Source organism: Gracilinanus agilis, chromosome 3 (assembly GCF_016433145.1).
Source record: "Gracilinanus agilis isolate LMUSP501 chromosome 3, AgileGrace, whole genome shotgun sequence".
In the NCBI taxonomy this organism is placed as follows: Eukaryota; Metazoa; Chordata; class Mammalia; order Didelphimorphia; family Didelphidae; genus Gracilinanus; species Gracilinanus agilis.
In genome coordinates, this window is record NC_058132.1 from 527077252 (window position 1) to 527097941 (window position 20690).

Here is a 20690-nt window from a genome sequence, read left to right on the forward strand (position 1 = left end):
GTTTGTAAACAGAAAATCCAAGCTCTACTTGGGGCATAGCGGGGAACAGGAAGTAAGTATTTAGTATCTGGGTTGCTGCCTGGCAGGAAGAGCCAAGGGTGTTGATTAGTCGAGCATGGCTGCATTATGGAGGACATAAATTGTGACCCCTGAATTCACCTTGGTTCAGCAGAAAGCTAAGTTCTAAGTGAATTACGAGAGCCTGAAAATTGTAATGAGTCCAAAGCCTCAGAGAATTAAGAGACTATATATTACAAGAAGTACTTGGGTGAGAATGGTCACTGTTCTTTTAATTGACAGGATACAAAAAGGACATTGATGGTGTATTAATGAGACATTTGTGACAACATCCAAGTTCATTGTGTAGAGAAATTTTCCCAAGGATTTCGGTATACTGAAAAGCATTAATTTTGTTTTATAACTTTCTTTTAGGAAAACAATTACTCAACTTGCATCAAAACTTGTACAACAGGATACACACACACACACACACACACACACACACACACACACACACACACACACACACACACATATTCTGGCTGAATGAACCTGTATATCAATTATTATTTGCTGATGTCACATGACTTACTGCAAATGAAAAGTAATAAAGAGATATAACAGCACCCACTTGCACATATTGAGAACGAATAAATTCAAGAGGCAAGAAAAGACGAGTAGTCGAATAGGAAAAACCACTGGACGTTACAAATCAGGACACTTGTATACAATAACATGACTTCCAGTTCTGTAACCTTGGGAGAGTCAAGGAGATAATTTCCATTCTAGTCCAAGCATTTTATGATTCTAAAATGTTCCTGTCCTTTTAATTTGCACAAGAAATACATTATATATTCCTTTAGGTTTGCTTGTTTTAGGTGAGCAAATAAAATATTTTGAGGGAGCTTTAAAAAAAAAATTATTCACACAGAAAGGAAATAAGTTGGACCAAGTGACGAGGCCAAATTCTTACCCATAAAGAACTATCATTTAATAATAATAATAAAAAAAAAAATCAACAACATTAGGAGTAAGAGACCACATCTTAGATTTCAAGAAGATTTACCAACTGTCCAAAACTGAGTGGAGTGGCTTTCAATGTAATAAAGGACAAGTTAAGCCCCACTGTCAAGAATTTTTCGAATAAGTAAATGAAGAAATGGGATGATATATTTAAACCTGGAGGTCAAGATTCCAACCCTAGAGATAAGGAAATTGAGTCTCAAGTGACTTGCTTAGGGCCATACAATTAGAATTTCTAGGGTGTTTTAAACTTGATTCTTCCAAGCTATAAGACCAGCACTCTACCCTCCTATGGCACCTCTGTCAAGAATGAAAATTCTGATGACACAAATGGTTCCAGTGAGTAAAAAGACAAAGCTGGATAAAGATTTGTGGGGATACACAGAAACTAAGAGACAAGTTAAGATTTTAAGATGATGTATACAGAAGATAAAAGTAATAGTAGGTAAATGGGACTTAATATGAAAGAATGTTATGGTCCTTTAAGAAAAGTAATGACATGAATGCTGAGTATACAATACAAGGATGGATAAAATGGGCTTATTCTTTTTGTTTTCTAAAGAGTCTTGAGGTGAGGCTGTATAACTGATATATTTATTGTTCATCTTCTCAGTAAGGGAAGGTAGGAGGAAAAAAGAGAATTTGGAACTCAAAAGTGGTGGTGAGGATAAAAAAGGGATCAGATTAATGCTCAGGACAAATAAATGGAATGTATCATTGAAAAAAAAAAAAAAAGCAGAAACACTCAACTTGTATCTTCTATTTTGTCTACCAACAATAACAACCATTAGACCAGGGGTCAGCAACGTATGGCTCTTTCTGCAGGAGCCATAAAGTCAACTGCAGCACAGTAATTAACAGTTTACACATGACATTGTGCGTCATGTGATCCTTTCGGTACCGCGACTATCTTCTAAGATAGAAGCTCCCTCATTGATATTGCCGCGCGAGACGAATCTTGGTCTTTAGTTCGGCTTGATAGGTGTGCTGTGTGTTCCTCCTTCTGCCCTCCTTTTACTCTTTCCACACCTGTTACTGACATCTTGGGGTTCTGTATAGTGATTGATCACTTTTGACTACATTCTCTACCCCTCTGCCTCTGATTTACATGGTTTTATCAGTGCATTCATGGGGTCTGCACTCCCTATTTGTGGGATTGTTATTGTTTTTAACTTTTCTAACTGCTCTTAAAGGGGAACTATAGTCAGATTACATCTTTACATATGCTTCATTAATGAGAAGCATTTCTCCCCAGTAGTTGTTTCATTTGATACAGAATGATTGAGTAGGCAGCACTGATAAACACCTGTACCAGGAAATGTGTGTGATGTGTCGATGTGTCCTGGCCAGTTTTCCATGAAAAGGCACCCCCCTCCCCCCACTACTTACTAATGCCTGCACACAAGTCATGTTATTTTCTGTAATCTCCTGATCTCCTACTTAATTTATGTGGCCAAGTGGCTTAACCAGCAGGCTGGCAGCTTTTTCTTCTCCTGTTGTCTGACTTGAGAGAGGGAGAGGAAAAAGTATTCTTCCCTGAAATTTTCTCTCTTTATTTCAGCAATTTTCTTAGTGTAAAGGAGTTTTATATGTATGTGTGCAGTTATATCAGTACTATAGTGTCCCATTAAGTCTTGTCGTTTGATTAATAATCAAAATAATTTTGATTAATAATCAGCAAAACCATGCAGCACCAGAAGTCACATTAATGTACTTTATTCATCATTGGTTAGCACATAATAATGTTATTAAAATAGTTCAGAGACTTATTGTACTTTAAAAGTGTTGTTCTTACATAAAATGCACATATTTACTTGTATTCAGTGTTAAACATATTATACAGCTCTCACGAAATTACATTTTAAAAAATGTGGCGTTTATGGCTCTCACGGCCAAAAAGGTTGCAGACCCCTATTAGACTATAAAAATAAAACAAAAATGGTTAACAGGAATGTGATGCCAAAAGTAATGAGAAGAGAATTGGAAAGGACCTAGTTACTCCCACTGTGTTAAAAAAAAATAGGCCTGAATGACCTGTATCCCAGGGAACTGAAAAGTTACAATAAGTGACAGAATAGGTGCTATCAGTGACCTTTTATAAATTATGGAGAACAAAAAGAGGGGTTTTGGAACAGAAGATAGGAATACCACAACTTCAATTCTTAAAAAAGTGATATCATTCAAACTAGAGTCAATTAGCTTCACTTTCATTTCTGGCAATATTACAACAGAAATGCATAAAACAAAATAGGTAGAATTGTAAAGTAAAAAGAATTGTTAAAAATGTAACTATAATTATATTAGAATATAACTATCAAAATATGTAAATAAGGTCATGAATTCTAGGATAAGCTCCCCTGGTGTAGGAAAAAGAAAAAGTCCTGGAATTGCAAGTTCAATGAGTAAACAATGTGATATGGCAGCTAAAAGGGATGAGAGTTTAGGTTGCATTAATAGAAGTAGTCTCATTGTATTCCACTCTAGTCAAACCATCTGGACCACTGTGCTCATTTCTATATGCCATGTTTAAGAAAGATATTGATAAAATTGGAGGTTCTAAGAAGATGAAGGGACTGCAGATACATGTCATATGAGGTTCTGTTACAGAATCAGGGTAATATATAATTTGAAGAAGGGAGGGAGAATGTGATAGTGCTCTCAAGTTATTGAAGGCTATTACGTGAAAAAGTTTGAGTATTTCTGACTGTGGAGGACAGAACCAGTAATGATAGTTACTAAAATTGCCAACTGGTTACAAATTTAGATTTGATGTAAGGAAAAATTTTACATTAAATGCCGTCCAAAAGTAGCATTGGATGTCTTCAGATAGTGTTTTCAAAAAATTACTAGAGCTCTTCATTGTAAAGATTGGATAACAAATTTTCAGGGATGTTATAGAAGGGGTTCCTCTATTCAGATTAAGAGTTGTATAAAGGGTAAAGTAGTTATCTATTTGTTCAGTTTAGGGCAGGAAATGTTAACAGGAGATAGAGCCAACAAACCTGCTTGCTTTCCCAAATAAAGCATGACATATTAAGTTAAATTCAAGCAATCCTTTTAAATGGGGAAATGAACTTCTGTTTTTGATGGACCAAACTTCCAAATGGTATTCGAGTCAAGAACTTATTTAATAACAATCAACTTTCTGTCATTTAAGTATCATTTAAACCAAACAAAGTTTTTTACAAAGACTTTTTACTTACTAGCTTGTGCAACAATATTTGTATGTTTTCTCAGCATAGCAGCAGCAGTCTCAGACAGGGTCACTATTACTTCAAGGGCAAGTTGACGTTGCATATTATTGAGGTTAGTGTCTGCACATAACTACAAAACAAGAAGATCTAAGTACATTTACAAGAATATTTAGGGAAAAAATGATCTCAAGGTGATAAAATTTACCTTTAGACTCAGCTGTAGAGTAGCTTCTAAGTGGGGACGTAAGTATTTTGGAACAGTATCTGCAATCTCAACAAGGGATTTTAGGACCGAGTCATCATTCTGGTAACAGGAGTCATTTACAGCCTATAAAAGATAAAACGGAAAAACTGATATTTATATAGACCAATCTAAAAATAAAAGGCTATGATAGTATTTAATAATGGGAGAGTAATATTTGTTAAATTCATAATAAAAAAGAATTTAAAAAATTTAAGTCTGAAATTGAATAATATTTGCTCAAAATATATCTAGTCTAATAATCATTAAACTTTTAGTTTGATTGCTATAGGAAACCCATCAATTATTATTAAATAAAACCAAGCTGATTCCACACTTAAGTTTTTAGAAGACACTTGATATATTACACAAGATATTTTCTTAATTGTGATCAAGGACAACTATCATTCAAGCACCAATTCAGGCATCTGCTCTAAAATCACTAAGCTAGTGATGGCAAACCTATAAAACACATGTGCCAAAGATGGCAAGCAGAGGCCTCTCCAAGAGCACAAGCAGGCCCCCCTGGCTTGGCAGGCTGACCTCACCCCCAAACACAGGGAGTGGGGCATTCTAGCCTCTCTCCACTGTTGCAGGGGCTCCGTCTAGGGAGTGGCTGCTCCCTCCACAACCCTACAGGACCAGGACCAAGCAGCAGTGGCATCTACTTCCCTCAGATTGACAATAGATTCTATGCACCTAACACCCTGCCAAAGTACAAAGTCCTTTTAGTCTCTGTGGACCCTTACTGTGTGAATAGTACAGGCAACAGTCCAGCTTTTGTAAGTAAAGAATAGACTGGGTCCAAGCCCTCCAGATTGCACTGGACCCTAATTAAAATAACCCCCTGAGCAAATCTAGGGCTGAGTTCCACTCAAAAATTGGGAAGAGAATGTGCTAATCAGATCTTCCCAAATCCTTCAAAGGAGGATAGAGAGGAAATCACACACTCAGCCCAAAGGAGGGATCAAACCAGCTAACACCTGGATGGTAGGGTCCCCATTCAGCCATCCCATCCACCCCCACTGCTGTAAAACTGGAAGGGCAGAATACATGGACTCATGTCTCTCCATTAAACCCTTTATCCCCCCAGAAACAGGTAACATCTTCTCCAGGGATTTGAACTATGCACACCCATTTACATGGGCAGATAATTCCCCAATTCAATTTGGGGAAACCAGTGCCTAAAGGTCTCTCAAGCTGTTGGGTATGCAAGAAACACCTACAAAGTGGAAGAAAATCCCTGGCCCTGGTTCAGGTCTCAAAGGCCTAACAAATGTCTGAGGCTTCCAGGAAATTTGTATCTACTCTGGTTCTAGTGGCAGTCTTTCACTTTGAATATCCTCAGGCTCAGAACAAGGGTATGATGCCCATTTAGGAAGGATGGGTTAATCAAGACAAGACCCCTTCCAGTATAAGTGTTTTGCTAAGGGTTGAGTCACTGACCTTTTTCCTTTTAGTGACTCATGCATGGTGTAGAAATTGCACAGGGAACCCTGTCACTTCCAGGAAGGGAATGATGATGCATTCTTCTAATTGTATATACAGGTATCCTAATGGAACATAGGAGGCCACGCCCCTGTATAGTCAGGGGGTGGGGCATAACACAATGGGCTGGGGGGGGGGGTCCCTATAAAATTCCAAAAGGTTCCTCCCTTCACTGTTCTAAACTCTACTTTGAGGATACAAATGCTATGTAATGATTCTTTTGAAGCAAATTATTGCAATTCATAAGCTCTTGAGTTTGATCCTTTAAAAGCTGACATTTATATACTGCTTTTAAGATATGTGATACTCTGCAAGCATCATCACAATTGGCTCCTCCCAGGATCTCTAGAAAGTACTATATAATTATCTATTTTGTTGATAAGTAAATTGAAGCTTGGAGAGGTTAAGAGATTTGTCCATCATCATAAAACTGGTATTTAAAATGAGAAATAAACCCATCTCTCCGTTCTCCAAATCTGGCATTCTTTGTAAACCATAGAACCACAGTCAAATAAAAAATTTCTTATCACTACCAGGACTACTTATGTTCAATTCAATAGATATTTGTGCCGTACCTCTAGCCAACCTATGAGGAAGGCACATTTTTGCATCATATTCTATTCTTGTCCAAACTCATGTACCCATATACATTCCATGAATTTAAAACTACCTTAGGGGTTGACATCAGCCATGGCCATCAATATTATATTTTAAAATATAAAAGCAGAAAACTACCTTTTAAGTTTACTTTATTACTAGAATTTCAAATACTTAAGTTACCACTACACATTGTACAACTTTATTTGCAAAGCAACCCAGCTATTACCCACTTTGGGAAGAAAAAAAAAGAGCTCTTACTGTCTACATCTAATACTCTATAAACATCACATAAATAGGGGACAGTTGGTTGGCTCAGTAGATTGAGAGTCAGGCTCAGAGACCAGAGGTCCTGGGTTCAAATCTGACCTCAGACACTTCTTGGCAGTGTGACCCTGGGCAAATCACTTAACCTCCATTGCCTACCCTTACAACTCTTCTGCCTTAGAACCAATACTGTGTAAGAAGGTAAGGGCCCTAAAAATAAATAAATGAAAACAAAACCAAAATCCAAAAAAATCACATAAATAAGCTCTCAGTAACTCTAAATGTAAACTGTGAACAGCTTTCAATTTAATCTCTGTTGCCAATAAAATTAGCAGTAAACTGTCCTCCAAACTCCCTAAATCAGCCATGGGTTTTAATTTTCAACTCTCCAAATCAGTGTTACTTTTGGCTGCCATGTCTTTCCCCTTGGCAAGGAAAACAAGTGGTAACTGACTTTGAAGCAAAGTATTAGTTGGTTCCTGGGCTCTTCTAAACATATCTTTAAGGTAAATCAATTAAATTTTTACAGGAAATTGTAATAAACAAGGTCAGTGTATGTAGCTTGCTTCATTTCTTATTTCTGAGCCTCAATAGTTCATTTGATTGGGCCAGACTGAATTTCTTGCAATGGTTTGTAGTAATTTTTAATCTTTATCATTAAAAATATATATATATATATATATATATATATAAAATTTTGGGCTTAGTCAGTGATGTGCACAGCTGTAAAAGCTGTCAAAGTAATTCCTGTTTGTTTCTCTTATGTGTGTGCATGCATGCATATCTTTGCGATAATCAGCATCATTTGAGTAAATACTTGTTGACTTAACTGGACTCCACAAAATCCTATTATAATTATCTCATCACCATATAAAGATAATACAGGATTCTCAAAGGCTATGTATGCTATTGGAGCAAAAATTCTGACAAGTTGCAATGCACTGAAAAGAATCTGTATATGGTATCTTAGTGAAGGACTAGGTATGAAATTTAAGAACTACCCTAGTTAACCCTATGGAGGTCAAAGAATTATTTCAAAATGTGGATAATCATGGAATATCAATTTTCTAATACACAACATATGCATAAAATAAATTTATAATTATTGATATTCTTAAAAAGTTAAGTATGGAAAGTATCAAAAGGTTCACCACTATGTAATATCCTCTAACTATGGCAACCTATAAACAAAGGAAACGTTAAATTGTTTATAGTTCCAACCTGCATCATCATTACCATTGCTACCTCCCCAAATTAGGCACAAAAGTACAAAGAGTCAATTTTTAGTTCAACTACATATAGTACTTTTAATGTAAGCTTTTTGTTTAAAATGAATTAAATCAAGTCTCCTAAAAAAATGAAACTTAAGAGGGCAGCTGGGTAGCTCAGTGGATTGAGAGCCAGGCCTAGAGACAGGAGGTCCTAGGTGCAAATCTGGCCTCAGATACTTCCCAGCCATGTGACCCTGGGCAAGTCATTTGACCCCCATTGCCTACCCTTGCCACTCTTCTTCCTTGGAGCCAATACACAGTATTGACTCCAAGACGGAGAGTAAGGGTTAAAAAAAAAAAAAAAAAAAAAGGAAACTTAATTTCAAGCAAAATGGTAAGCCTGTTCTGTATACCCTTTCCTTCCCCATCACTTAAAAAGAGAAATGGTTAATTTGTTTTATTGTGTTTACTCCAAAGACCAAAAAGAGCATATTTCATGAGGCTCTTGGCTATCTCAATTTATAGTGATCATTAGATTAAGTGAAAAGACTTCCAGAAGGACAACAGGAGAGAGAGTGTGTATGTGTATGTGAGAGAGAGAGAGAGAAAGAGAATATGCCAACATCTGTTGGAGAGAGAGAGAGAGAGAGAGAGAGAGAGAGAGAAATATGCCAACATCTCAACATCTACTGGAGAGGACCAGAGACAAATACCATAAAAGAACTTATAACTAAGTTCAATGTATACTTTGATATATGGTGCAAAGTTAGGCACTGGGGAAGATATAAAAAAATGGAGAAAATCTGGCCCAGTTTTAAAGAATTTAAGTGTCCAAAGAATCCAGAAATTTCATATTTTTATGTAATAGATAAATTCTCCATAAATACTGGTTTAAAAAAAATTTAGGACTAAAAATTAAATCTAAATAAGATTTGTCTGTGTACAAATAGGCATCTATAATATATCTCCTTTATATAAATAAGTACTCTGATAAAGCCATAAACTTGGAATATTTAAAACTCACAAAACATATTTTTTAAGGCACAGAGCTGGTGTATATTTAAACAGAAAAAGTGTACAGTCATATCCCTTGCTACATTATCTTCTCACCTGTAAGATTCCAGGTAGCAAGTCTGAGAAGTGTTTGAGTAATGCAACATTATGCTCATTTGCAAGCACAAATGCAGCTGCAGCTCTTGCAGATAATGTCCTTATCTGAAAAGCGAAAACATTGTGGATTAGAAGAAATAAACTATATTTCGGTGCTGTAAATCCAAATCCTCCATTGTTGGTTACTGCTATGTAAACTTTTAACTTCCTGTTGATTGTACCTAATGAATACTAGTTATTACATCTATTTGGAAGTGAAAAATACCACGAAATCTTTATTATTTACATTTCTTTACTATTAAGATGCAATGTTAAACTACATATATTAATATAAACTTTTATTACCGCTGGATGTTCCTGGTCTTGCATACACTGAACCAACATCCGTTTGATGACATCCAAATAATGCTGTTGTTGATTTCCAAAAATTCCAGGGAAGTTCCTAAAAATGTTACAAGATGTGTAAAACAAATAGGCTTTCATGTCAAACGCTTATGTAAGTTTAAATTATCTCTTAATAATTACCATTAAATCTTGCCTACCACTTCCATCAATATAATTTTTGACTGGGGTGGAAAATGTAAGCAAAGGTACCACCACAAAGGCTTAGGCTGGCCCAGGGCCACTTCTCCCTGCTCTGTTTTTACTCCTTGACATCACTTTGGTTCCCAGCTGGAAGCTGCTTCTGGTCTAAGAGATGAATAGGAACAGTGATCAAATCTGAAGCAGGAATGATGATTGGGGGTGGGGTTTTTGAAAACTAGATCCTGCTCCCAGCAATCTAGGTTTTTTGAAATTCTTTTAAATTCAAGTTAATGAAAAACACAATGTCTCTATTGATGTTTAAGGTCAGGTGGTCGAATAGTATAAATTAAATGAGAAATTTATATAAGAACAAGGTTATCAAGATGCCTACATTTGTCCTTTCTTTAAATGCTTAACTGAAAGTAAAAGCATAATTTAGTGAACATAGATTATGTTCCTTGGTGAATTACTCAAAGTATCCCTTAACTATATAAACAAAATGATTGAAAATAATCTTAGAAATAAAATAATTATTTTGTAATATGGAAAAGCACCCCTAAATGTGTCATTTTTCTAATTTGCATATACATGTGTCTCTCACATACAAAAAATATATTTTCTTAAATTAGGACACCATAACTTTAAAAAGTCTAGTTACATAAAAAAACACAATGAAAACACCACTTCTTGATACTACTGTCACAGAAGGAAAGGTTAAGACTAGTTATTGTTTGAGTCCCTAATTATAGAGAAAAGAGATAATTCCAGTAGAGTTCTGTTTATTAGAAGAGATAGAAGTCTAGTCTATAGAAGTAAGGCATTATTTTCTACCTTTAAGACAAAATGCAAGAGCATATATATGTATACAGATATACATACACATTCTCAAAGGTTATTTTAAAGACCATAAAAAGTCGAACAATTTAAGTTCAGAGAACCTAGATAGGGGCTGAAACAAATATTAAAGGTTTTATTTTCTTCCAAGAATTACATCAATAACTAAATCCATGAATATACCAGAAAATGTGAAGGGCAGCTTCCCGCAGTCCCACATTTTGAGAACTGACTGAATCAAAAAGGAACTTCAGACCTTCTGGCCACTGGTTATTGCCATCCTCATCTGGAAGCAGAGAAATTTAGGTAGTAAATGTATAAGTAGACTTAAAAAAAAAGAAGTTTCTTTAAGGGTGACTCCTCATTTAAAAAAAAAAAACGAAGTCAATGTAGTACTGTATTGTAGTTCAACAGCAGTATAATTACCTCAGAAGGATAAGTTTAATTGAGAAAAAGGGTCAATCCTTATATGTTCATAATGTTCACTAATATTAAATTTTTAGGTAACAAAAATTTCTCCTATTTGGAGCTATCTGCATAAAAAAGTATTCGTAAAACCAAAATAAATTTTAGCTTTCAACATCGCTTTCATTTAGACTCACTCTATTTGAGGTTTTCTTTCACATTTTAAAATAAAACTTATGGTTTCACAAAACAGAAGGAATTCTATTTCTCAGGCTAACCATTTCAACTATCCACATAGTTTAAAAAGTCACTAAAACCTGCTTCAAACTTTCTTACTTTCTTGTAAGATGTTTTCATTTTAAGAATCCATTGAAGCATATGTATCATCCAAATACTGACAGTTACTTTAAATCCACACTGAAATTTGAGTACAGTATAGAATGAGAACCACTATTTTGGGGGCATGGACAACAAAGTAGTTTCAGATAACAAAATTTCAATTAAATTAGTAGATGTAGAAAAATGAGCTGCATCAAGAAAGTTTAGCATTAAAATAATCTTCAAAGTATTTTAGATTGATATTTTGGGTAATTAATTATAGAAGTTATTTTAATTACTAAATGTATTAGATTATCAACTATGCTTCACTGACATGCCCTTTATATTAAGTCTTTGAAGGTTTAAGGATCACTTAAATGAGACCAATTTTACCAGGCATTTAAAAAAAAAACCCATGAATTCATTAATATCCAAGTAGAAAAAAGAGGAACTTGCAAAAGTTTAAGAAAAGATAGAATTATGTAGTATTCAGAAGAATAACAGAGTTCTCAACTTATAAATGGGCCTTGTTCCAAAAGATCAATTACAAGTTGGTTGTTTGGAATTCAGAAGTTTCCCATAGAAACAATGCTATAATGATTATCTCTAGCCTAAAAGGGCTATTATAACCCCGTGAAGCAAAAACTATAGCATACATTGAAAAATAGTAGGAAATAAATGTTGTTATGCTTAGAAAGAAAAGAGAATATGGGTAGTTATATTTAAAGGAGTATCCTTTTTGATCAGAAAACTTCAAGGATCCCCATTATAGTTATGATTAGTATTTATTAACTTAGAAAATGAGTGAAAAAATAGTATATTACAAATTTAGTAAGGATTTTAAATGGAAGAGGTATTTTATAAATGACAGCAGAATTTATAGCCATTTGAGCATCTATATAGACATTTAAGAAATTAATGCTTATGTGCAAAACATTGATTATTCAATCTAAAGGTTGCTCTTTTAAAAAACCTTAAAAATGAATCACATTACTTTCTCTCCTAAATCTAAATAAATTATCAAAATGCACATTAAGGATTGGCAATTCTTGAAATAACTGGAGGAAGTGGTCCTCCATCTAAAGATGAGGTGGGGGTGTTACTACTCCAGCAAGACTGATGAATATAGTTTTTATGGTTTATTTTCATGTCAAAATCCATAGCCTTCTTTTCCCTAGCACAGTTCCTTTGTATTTTGGCCAAGAATGGTACCCAAAAAAGATTTCCTGGGATAATGAAAGTGTCTTCCATAAGAAAATGTCTATGTCAGGAAGATTGCTAAATTAACTGAACTGTGAAGTAAAATGAAGAAAAAAGCAATGTCATTCTGAGAGAGGTGATGGGAAAGTGACTTGGGGTGAGGCTATGGACCTTAAAAGGGAAGAAAAGAATATAATACCCAGCACTCAGTTCACAACACTACCAGCTATCTTGGGCAGCTAGGTGGCGTAATGGATAGAGTGCTAGGCCTGGAATCAAGAAGATTTCTCTACCTAATTTCAATCTGGTCTCAGACACTAGCTGGGTGATGTAAGAGGTTGGGGGGGGGGGGGGGGAGGAGAGGAGGGACAAAAAGAGCCTTATTATTATTTCAGTGATCATGAGTAAGTCAATGGCAAAGCACTTTTTTCTTTTGTCAAGAAAATCCCAAATGAAGTCATGAAAAAAATCACAACTAAACAAAAACACCAGCTGCCTCAAGGTAAAATCAGCGCAGAAGTTATTATCATCCACTCTCCAAATTACAAAATTAGTGTCAAGAGATGGGATTTAAACCCTATACTTGTCTTATTCCACTTTTCCCAGTATACCACTCAGTACCCAAACTAGAAAAAAAATTCCAATTGAGCTCCGTAGGGCTGAAGATATCAGCATTTAATATGAAGGATTTAAAGGGAAATTAAAGTGAAACAAAATTTGCCATAGTAAGTCCTTTAAACCAAAAGTAAGGAATATGTGGCTAAAACAATGAATTCTATCAGTTGCAATATCATTTATTTTTATCATGGGATGAGAGAACTGAGAAAGTTCAAATAATCAAAACAAAATAAACAAACTGGGCAACTTTCTAACTGTGGCTGGCTTCATTTGTATCTGCTATGAACTTTCAAATATCTGGCATACCCATATTCAAATTTAGAAAAGATTCCAAAGCCCCAAATCAAGTAATTAAAAAAATGAACAGTCATTTTGTATTTCTCATAGCTTCACTGGCATTGACTAATTAAGATGGCTTTACTACTGGCTTGGGTATACTTCCAAATCTTTGTCAAAAAGTAAAGGTAAAACATTGTTCAAATGATTTATTTCTTAATTACTGAGTGCTAAATATTCAAGGAGTGGCCTTATAAAAAGATGTAAACTGATCTCACTAAGCACACCTGCACATACATTATAAGATGCATAATTTATTTGCCCGTCTTGTACTGCAAACCTGAAATTGTTTGTTTATAAAAAAACACAATAGGTACATTTCAGAGACAATCCAAAAGATCCCAACTCCTTAGTCCCATTTTTGAAAGAATACAGGTTCTTATAAGTGAACCATGAACTTCATTCCAAAAAATACTTAAAAGAATAATATATATACATTTTCTATTATTGCATTTTCATAACATAAGTACCTATTAAATTTCTGGCCAGCTCAGCAGCAATATCACAGACTTTTTTCCTCATGCTAGACTGTGTTTCCATCTGAATAATTAAAAGTAGTTCAGTTTTGATGGCATTCTGAACATCAGAAGGAAGAGTTGGATAGACTTCCTCAAAAGCAGAGGACAAAAGACGTCGTAGGAGGACAGCAGCCATTTGTCTAGCCTAAAAAAGAAAACAAATTTTGTTACCTTCTGTATTAACTGAAAAAAATTCCAAGTTGATTTCATTCCACTTATGTACACATTTTTTCATTAATTTCCACAATTCATCAGAAAATTACTTCTGTGATATACCTCTCCTCAACCAAAAAATGAATTTGAGGTATATGAAAACTTTCCATCTACATGTCTTTATTCACTTAAAAATTAGAGCCAACACCAACCCTTCATCTCTATGGAAGAACCACTAAAATGCTCCTATTAATAAATTTATCTTTCCAATATTAACCATAATTCTCCAGCCCATGTCCATCATTCTGCATGGCTGCTCTTTTACAAAGTAGCTTGGAAGAATGCTTTCAAGGCCATTTTATTCCTTAACTATCATCTCCATAATTGAACATGCTATGGAAGCAAGGACACTAGTGTGTGTTACTCTCTTGGTTTTCCATTTCCAATTTTTTTTTCTTTCAAGGGCTTGTTCAGGAGGAGCTGCCACCTCCTTTATGAAGAGTCTATGATTCCACTTGTTGTTATAGACAAGTTCTTCCTTTTACATTATTTAGACTTCTCTTATGAACTTATAATCAATATTCTAGTTATCTGTAGATTTGTAAACCCAAGGTCTAGGATTGTTTATTCTTCTTTGTATTCTTAGCACCTAGCACAGTATATATCCCATGTAGTAAGTACTTAATAATTATTTGTAAAATTCAGTTCGAATCCTCAGGCCAGCACTTACTAAATACTACAGGCTTAGTTGATAGTAGTAGATAGTATAATTCATTTATGGTAAAAGTCTGAAATTGTTAGTTGGATGGAGCAAACCTCAGAAATCACTTAGTCCAATCTCTTTTTATCATTAAAATGATACAATAATTTTCCAAACTTGATAAGATAATGGAATTTCCCCCATTAACCTGATGTGTGGATACTTGGACACATTATATATATGCTCGATTAAGAAGATCCAATATTGAAAATGTTCCATTTTCCAATGCCTGGCACATAAAGTGCTTAATGCTTGTTCATTTCTTTCCTTTTGACCATCAAAAAATTCCAGACTATATACTTATCTACCTTTTCAAATTTGGTACTCTTCTTGGCCTTCCTTTCATATACTATGTACCTTCTCTTCTTAAGGCTGTTATAGAGTACAGGACCTCAAGGCAGGAAGATCTTAGTTCAAATTCTACCTCAGACACTAGCTACTGTGTGAACCTCAGCAGGTCACATAACCTCTTTGAGCCTAGTATCTGTATCTGTAAAATAGGGATAATATTAACATTTACTTCCCAGGGTTGTAGTGATGATAAAATGAGATACTTGTAAAGTGTTTTAAAGTGCCTTATAAATGCTAGCTCTTATTATTACTATGACTGTTATCAGATTCTGGCCCAACTCAACTTTACCCCAAAGGCTCTTTTTTTAGGTCAATTCATTAAAATATGTCCATGATGGTTTAGCTTTTGAAAAGATTTCTTGCTATGCCTAAATATTTTTGGAAGTATCCTTACACAATTTCAGTTTGTAGAGAAAACAGCTGTTTTTTATCATGACAAGCAAAATGGAAATACTTGAAATTTAGGCAGAATAAAAAACATTCTGCATGTGGCCACAACCAATGTTTCACAATAGAATGGATATCTCCTATGGGTAAGGTGTGGGGGAATGTTTCTCAGTACTTAGCACTTTGCCTAGTCTATCAGCTACTGCTTAATGGATGTTGAATGATTATATCTATAAAAATCAAAGGATCAAGAACTTTAAGGAGCCTGAAGAGATTTAGCCCAACCCTCTCTATAGTTGAAGAGGACTATCCTGGAAGGAGTTAAGTGACTAGTTTAAAGTTTCATGTAGATAATATATAGCAAAAGTGTGATTTCAACTCAATCTCATATTACATCATGCTGTAAAATTTGCTTTTGTAAAAGCAAATAATAATTTACATAATCATTAGCAAAGATTTATAAATCAACCTGAATGCTGCTGCTCACATACTCTAGAATATTTATGTGTAATTCTCAAAGGCTGACTACTCTAAAAAGTACACAAAAAGACAATAAATGAGCCAGACACTAAGGAAACTGATTTCTCTTTATATACAAGGGATCAAAATGTTTACTGGCCCCAGGCCAAACTAAAGGTTTTCACTGAAGTCTGCTACTTGAGAAATGTATAGGAGCAGCTGGGTAACTCAGTGGGGATTGAGAGCCAGGCCTAGAGACAGGAGGTCTTAGCTTCAAATCTGGCCTCTGACACTTCCTAGCTGTGCTACCCTGGGCAGGTCACTTAACCCCCATTGCCTAGCCCTTACTGTTTTTTTTTTGCCTTAGAACCAATACAACAGTATTGATTCTAAGACAGAAGGTAAGAGTTTAAAAAACCAGAACACAGCAGAAAGCATTCTGGATTGAGTTAGAAAACAGGATCACAGCAATTAGAAATGCCTTCTAGCTTCTAACTGTGAGCAAAACAAACTTTCTATACTTTTCTATACCTAAGTTTTCTAAATCTACAAAATGGGAATGTTTGCATGACTTCTACCTTACACACAAATATCCCTGATTTCAAAAATACAAACTACAGATGACCCCAGGGTAATGGAGAAAAATATGGTGGGCATTAAGTATGAGGTAGGTTGTAATGATCACTCAAGCATGAGAAATGCCACAAAAACATTGTTGTTAAGGTCAAATGTGATAAGAAAAAGAGGGAGCCAGTTGCTACACTGTTAAAGTGAAGGACACAGGAGGCAATCACAGTCCAACTGTTAACACTAGACACCCATAAAAAATCTTAATAGGAAGACCTTCAAGTGCATGGACATGAGATCCTCTACCAAGGATTTACAAAGATGAGATAGACATAGAGGGTAAGGGCACAAAAGATCAATACCAGAAGAAGGCAGTCTCTACCTTGATTATATCACAGATCCACTGAAGTGTCAACTACAGTCAGTTCCACTAAAAGGTGATGGACACATGCATTCTTTAAAAGCTCACAGCTACTTAAAATTGTCCAAAAAAACCCACAAGTTTATGGGGGGAAATGAGGTCAGGGGGACAAACCCAAAAACTTAAGTGGCACTTGGCATAAGGGGATGGGGGTGCAAAAGAAGACCAACTTGTCTTGATTCACACAGCACCAGGTTAGACAATAAACATGGCACTTTACCTAGAACAAGACTTGATGTTTGCTTGTGGAAGTAGGCTGCGGCTTGAATGTTATTGGGAAGTTTCTTGAAATCTTGCTGTTTCAAGGAGGAAAGCGAGCAGAAGCAAACTCGAAATTATGCTCAGAATGTTCCCTAATATATTATCTAATATGTTGGAATACAGGTTATAGCAAAACTGATTGTAGTTTGAACTCACTGGTGATCATATTGATATGGGCAGTTATGCTTCTGATTTAGATAACAACCCCTCCATCCCTTCCTATCCTGTGAGGTTCTTTCCTTGTCTTCTTTATAGCTATGAAACATGGTCCAAACCAGTGGGATGTGTGACTGTAATAATTTATTTAATATCTCTGGGTTCAGTATCTTTATTTTGTAAAACGAAGAGGGCAAGAAGATGATCTCTAAGAACCCTTCCTATTCTAAATCCTATGATTCTGTGAGCACACATATCACATTTAATATCTTATACCCTGGTAATTTTATCAATATCATCTATAAGTTATACTAGATTTGAATAGCAAAGTCCAAATCACTAAATCAAATGTCCAATCTACTAGCCACTTAAGTACTTATTATAGTAAATCTGAAGGCCAGAGATAACAATGCACAAAAGAGGTTCTATAAGGTCACTTGTTAAATGTAGACAATCCAAATCTGGTCTGCAGCAAATAAGAGAAGATTCTAAACAAGTTAAGCCATAACTTTTTTGGGAAAAGAGAAGACAAATAAAAATTAAGGTAAGATAAGATATCTATCTCTATACCTAGTCACTTATCTCTTCCCCACTTAGCTACCTCATCCAACCTTCTGAGTAGAGAATATAGCAAAGCATAAAAAATATTTTATAATCAGTTCTAAAATGATATAATTACATTCAATTAAAGAATCAATCTTTAGACTGAGATCTAGTAAAAGTGTGACCATGATGTAAGTACTGAGATAGAACCCACAGGATAAACATATACCAACAACCCATTTTTACAGTCTCAATTGGGGAGAGGAGAGGAGAGGGAGGGCAAAGGAAACCAATAAAGGATTATCAGTGCAGGAAGCTCCAGTGAGGAACTCTAATGCAGATCAGCAGCTGCTTTGCCACATGCGTGACTTGCCCAGGGCCACAGAGTTGGTAAATTCAGAGTCTTCCAGATTCCCAGGTCAGTTCTCTATCTATTACTTTAATGCTGTCTCACTTATAGTTCACAGAATTAATTACATCTATCTGTCTCATACAAGAAACGTTAGCTTTTATGAGTACATTTTGGAGCATTAAACAACTGAGACAAATTTAAAAACAACCACTTTATGTGTCATGCCTTTTTCCCCATTTGTTCTTTCTGGTGGTAAAGAAAAATTTACCATTCTTTGTCCATCATTTTAACTTTTTTTTTTTAAACCCTTACCTTCCATCTTGGAGGCAGAAGAGTGGTAAGGGCTAGGCAATGGAGGTTAAGTGACTTGCCCAGGGTCACATAGCTGGGAAGTGGCTAAGGCTAGATTTGAACCTAGGACCTCCCGTCTCTAGGCCTGGCTCTCAATCCACAGAGCTACCCAGCTGCCACTGTCCATCATTTTAACTTATAAAGTTTTAAATAAAAGGATCAACATTTTAGTATATTTTCAAAACCTAGCCTATAGCTGTATAACCCTGGGCAAGTCAATTTTTGATATTTTTTTCTACTAGTTAACACTGATTTTTCTTCCATTTTTTCATTACCTCTAAACTGAAGATTTAATTTTTAATAATTGTTTCCCATAAAGACTGAAACACAATTTATATGAAAGCACTTTTCTTCAAGTTTGAGTTTTGACCTTAAATTTCAAGTAATTAAAGAAAAAAATCAGGAACCCATGATATCTCAGTAGCAAGATCAAGGGAGGTGGGACACAATTTCATGTTCTTGGACTCTAAGGTCCCTCTTTTTATAAAGAAAGAAGCCTGACAGCAGTGTTCTTTTGTTTGTTTGTTTTTTCTCCTTTATTTGTGAATGTCCAAAAAAATGGAAATAATTTTGGTAAGCATCACTACCAATTTTTGTTTTGAAACTAGCAACAAAACTTACCTTTTGACGTCTTACGAAACATGGACATGGGTCTTATTCAGTTATTCAGCAGTGTGGTCTCAGTGGATTTTGAAAGAAAGAATATGGATTTTAATTCCTGAATGCTACTTACCTGAGTCAACAGATTCATCCTTCTGGATTTCAGTTTCATTTGTAAATTGAGGGCTTAACCAGATTTCTAAGGCCTGTCTCAGTTCTATAAACTTTATGCATCTGAGTGTTCTCATATTATTTAATGAAGGGGTTTAAACTACATATATTCCTCTAGGGGATGGTATATCCAATATTAATTTCTGTTTATAGGCTTTTATTATTTCTCCTTTGCTTTCTACTAACAATAATCCAACTTAATTATGTGAGTATGAAGTTATTTTCATATGCTATAATATACCTCCTCAGCAGCAGTTGTATTTCTGATGGCTTGCAAGAGGAATGTGATCTTAGATTGTCCAGGGATATTCTCATAGGTTTCCTAAGAAAAAGGGAAAAAAGTTAAGATTTAATATATACATTAGGTTAGGTTGACAACATATATATATATGTGTATGTAGATATAAATTAACCAATCTCTCCTAAACCATCCTAATCTTCACCAAAGTTCATGACCTCAACTTATTAACTCTGGTCCCTCTCTCCCTCTCTATTCAATCAGTTGCCAAATCTTGTTGATTCTACACATCTTTCCATTCATACATTTCACCCACATAGACAAACCATTTTGTTCAAGCATTCTTCATCTATATTGCCTTGGCTATTTTATTAGCTTCCTAATTAATCTTGCATTCCTATCAATCCTTCACAGAACTCCCAATGATATTCCTAGAGTACAGATTTGACCATGTAACTCTCCTAAGTGGGCTCCCTCTTGACTCTAGGATAAAAACAAAAACATAAAAAAAATGAGCTCTTCTGTTCAGCATTTATAAAAAATTTCACAATCTCACTCTAGCCTAGCTTTCCAGGCTTACCACATGTCATTTTCCTTCACACACTAAGTTTCCAGCCAGATTGGTCTACTTGTTCTCTACACATATTTTAACTCCTGTATCTTTAACTGTGTACAAGCTGTCCCATAGATTTGAGACATTTTATACCCCCCACCCCAAATTGTAAGCATCCTCCTCTATATTACTTTTTAGATCTATTTTGTACTTATTTTGAATCTATCTTTGTACGTATTACCATCATTTCCTTCCCAAAAGAATGTACCTTTCTTGAGGACAAGGACTGTTTATTTTTTCTTTATGTGTTAATAACACCTTATCTACATCTACTATGTGCCAGAATTGTGCTAAATGCTTTAAAAATTTATCATATATATACCCTGGGAGGTAGTCACTCTCACCACTTTAGTTGAGAAAACTGAGGCAAACAGAGGTCACAGAAAGTTAAGTGCTTGAGGCTAGATTCTCTAGGCCTATCA

At 35.1% G+C, this 20690-nt stretch overlaps 1 protein-coding gene across 1 annotated transcript in view; it reads right to left on the reverse strand.

The window, feature by feature from the left end:
- IPO5 (importin 5) overlaps positions 1-20690 on the reverse strand; it is a 54323-nt gene that overhangs the window by 26267 nt on the left and 7366 nt on the right. Inside the window, exons 2-8 of the mRNA XM_044670556.1 lie at positions 19659-19739; positions 13838-14030; positions 10674-10776; positions 9477-9573; positions 9132-9236; positions 4423-4545; positions 4227-4347 (exon numbers count right to left, since the gene is read on the reverse strand). Coding sequence (XP_044526491.1) covers positions 4227-4347; positions 4423-4545; positions 9132-9236; positions 9477-9573; positions 10674-10776; positions 13838-14030; positions 19659-19739 — 823 coding nt within the window. The remainder of the gene's footprint in view (positions 1-4226; positions 4348-4422; positions 4546-9131; positions 9237-9476; positions 9574-10673; positions 10777-13837; positions 14031-19658; positions 19740-20690) is intronic.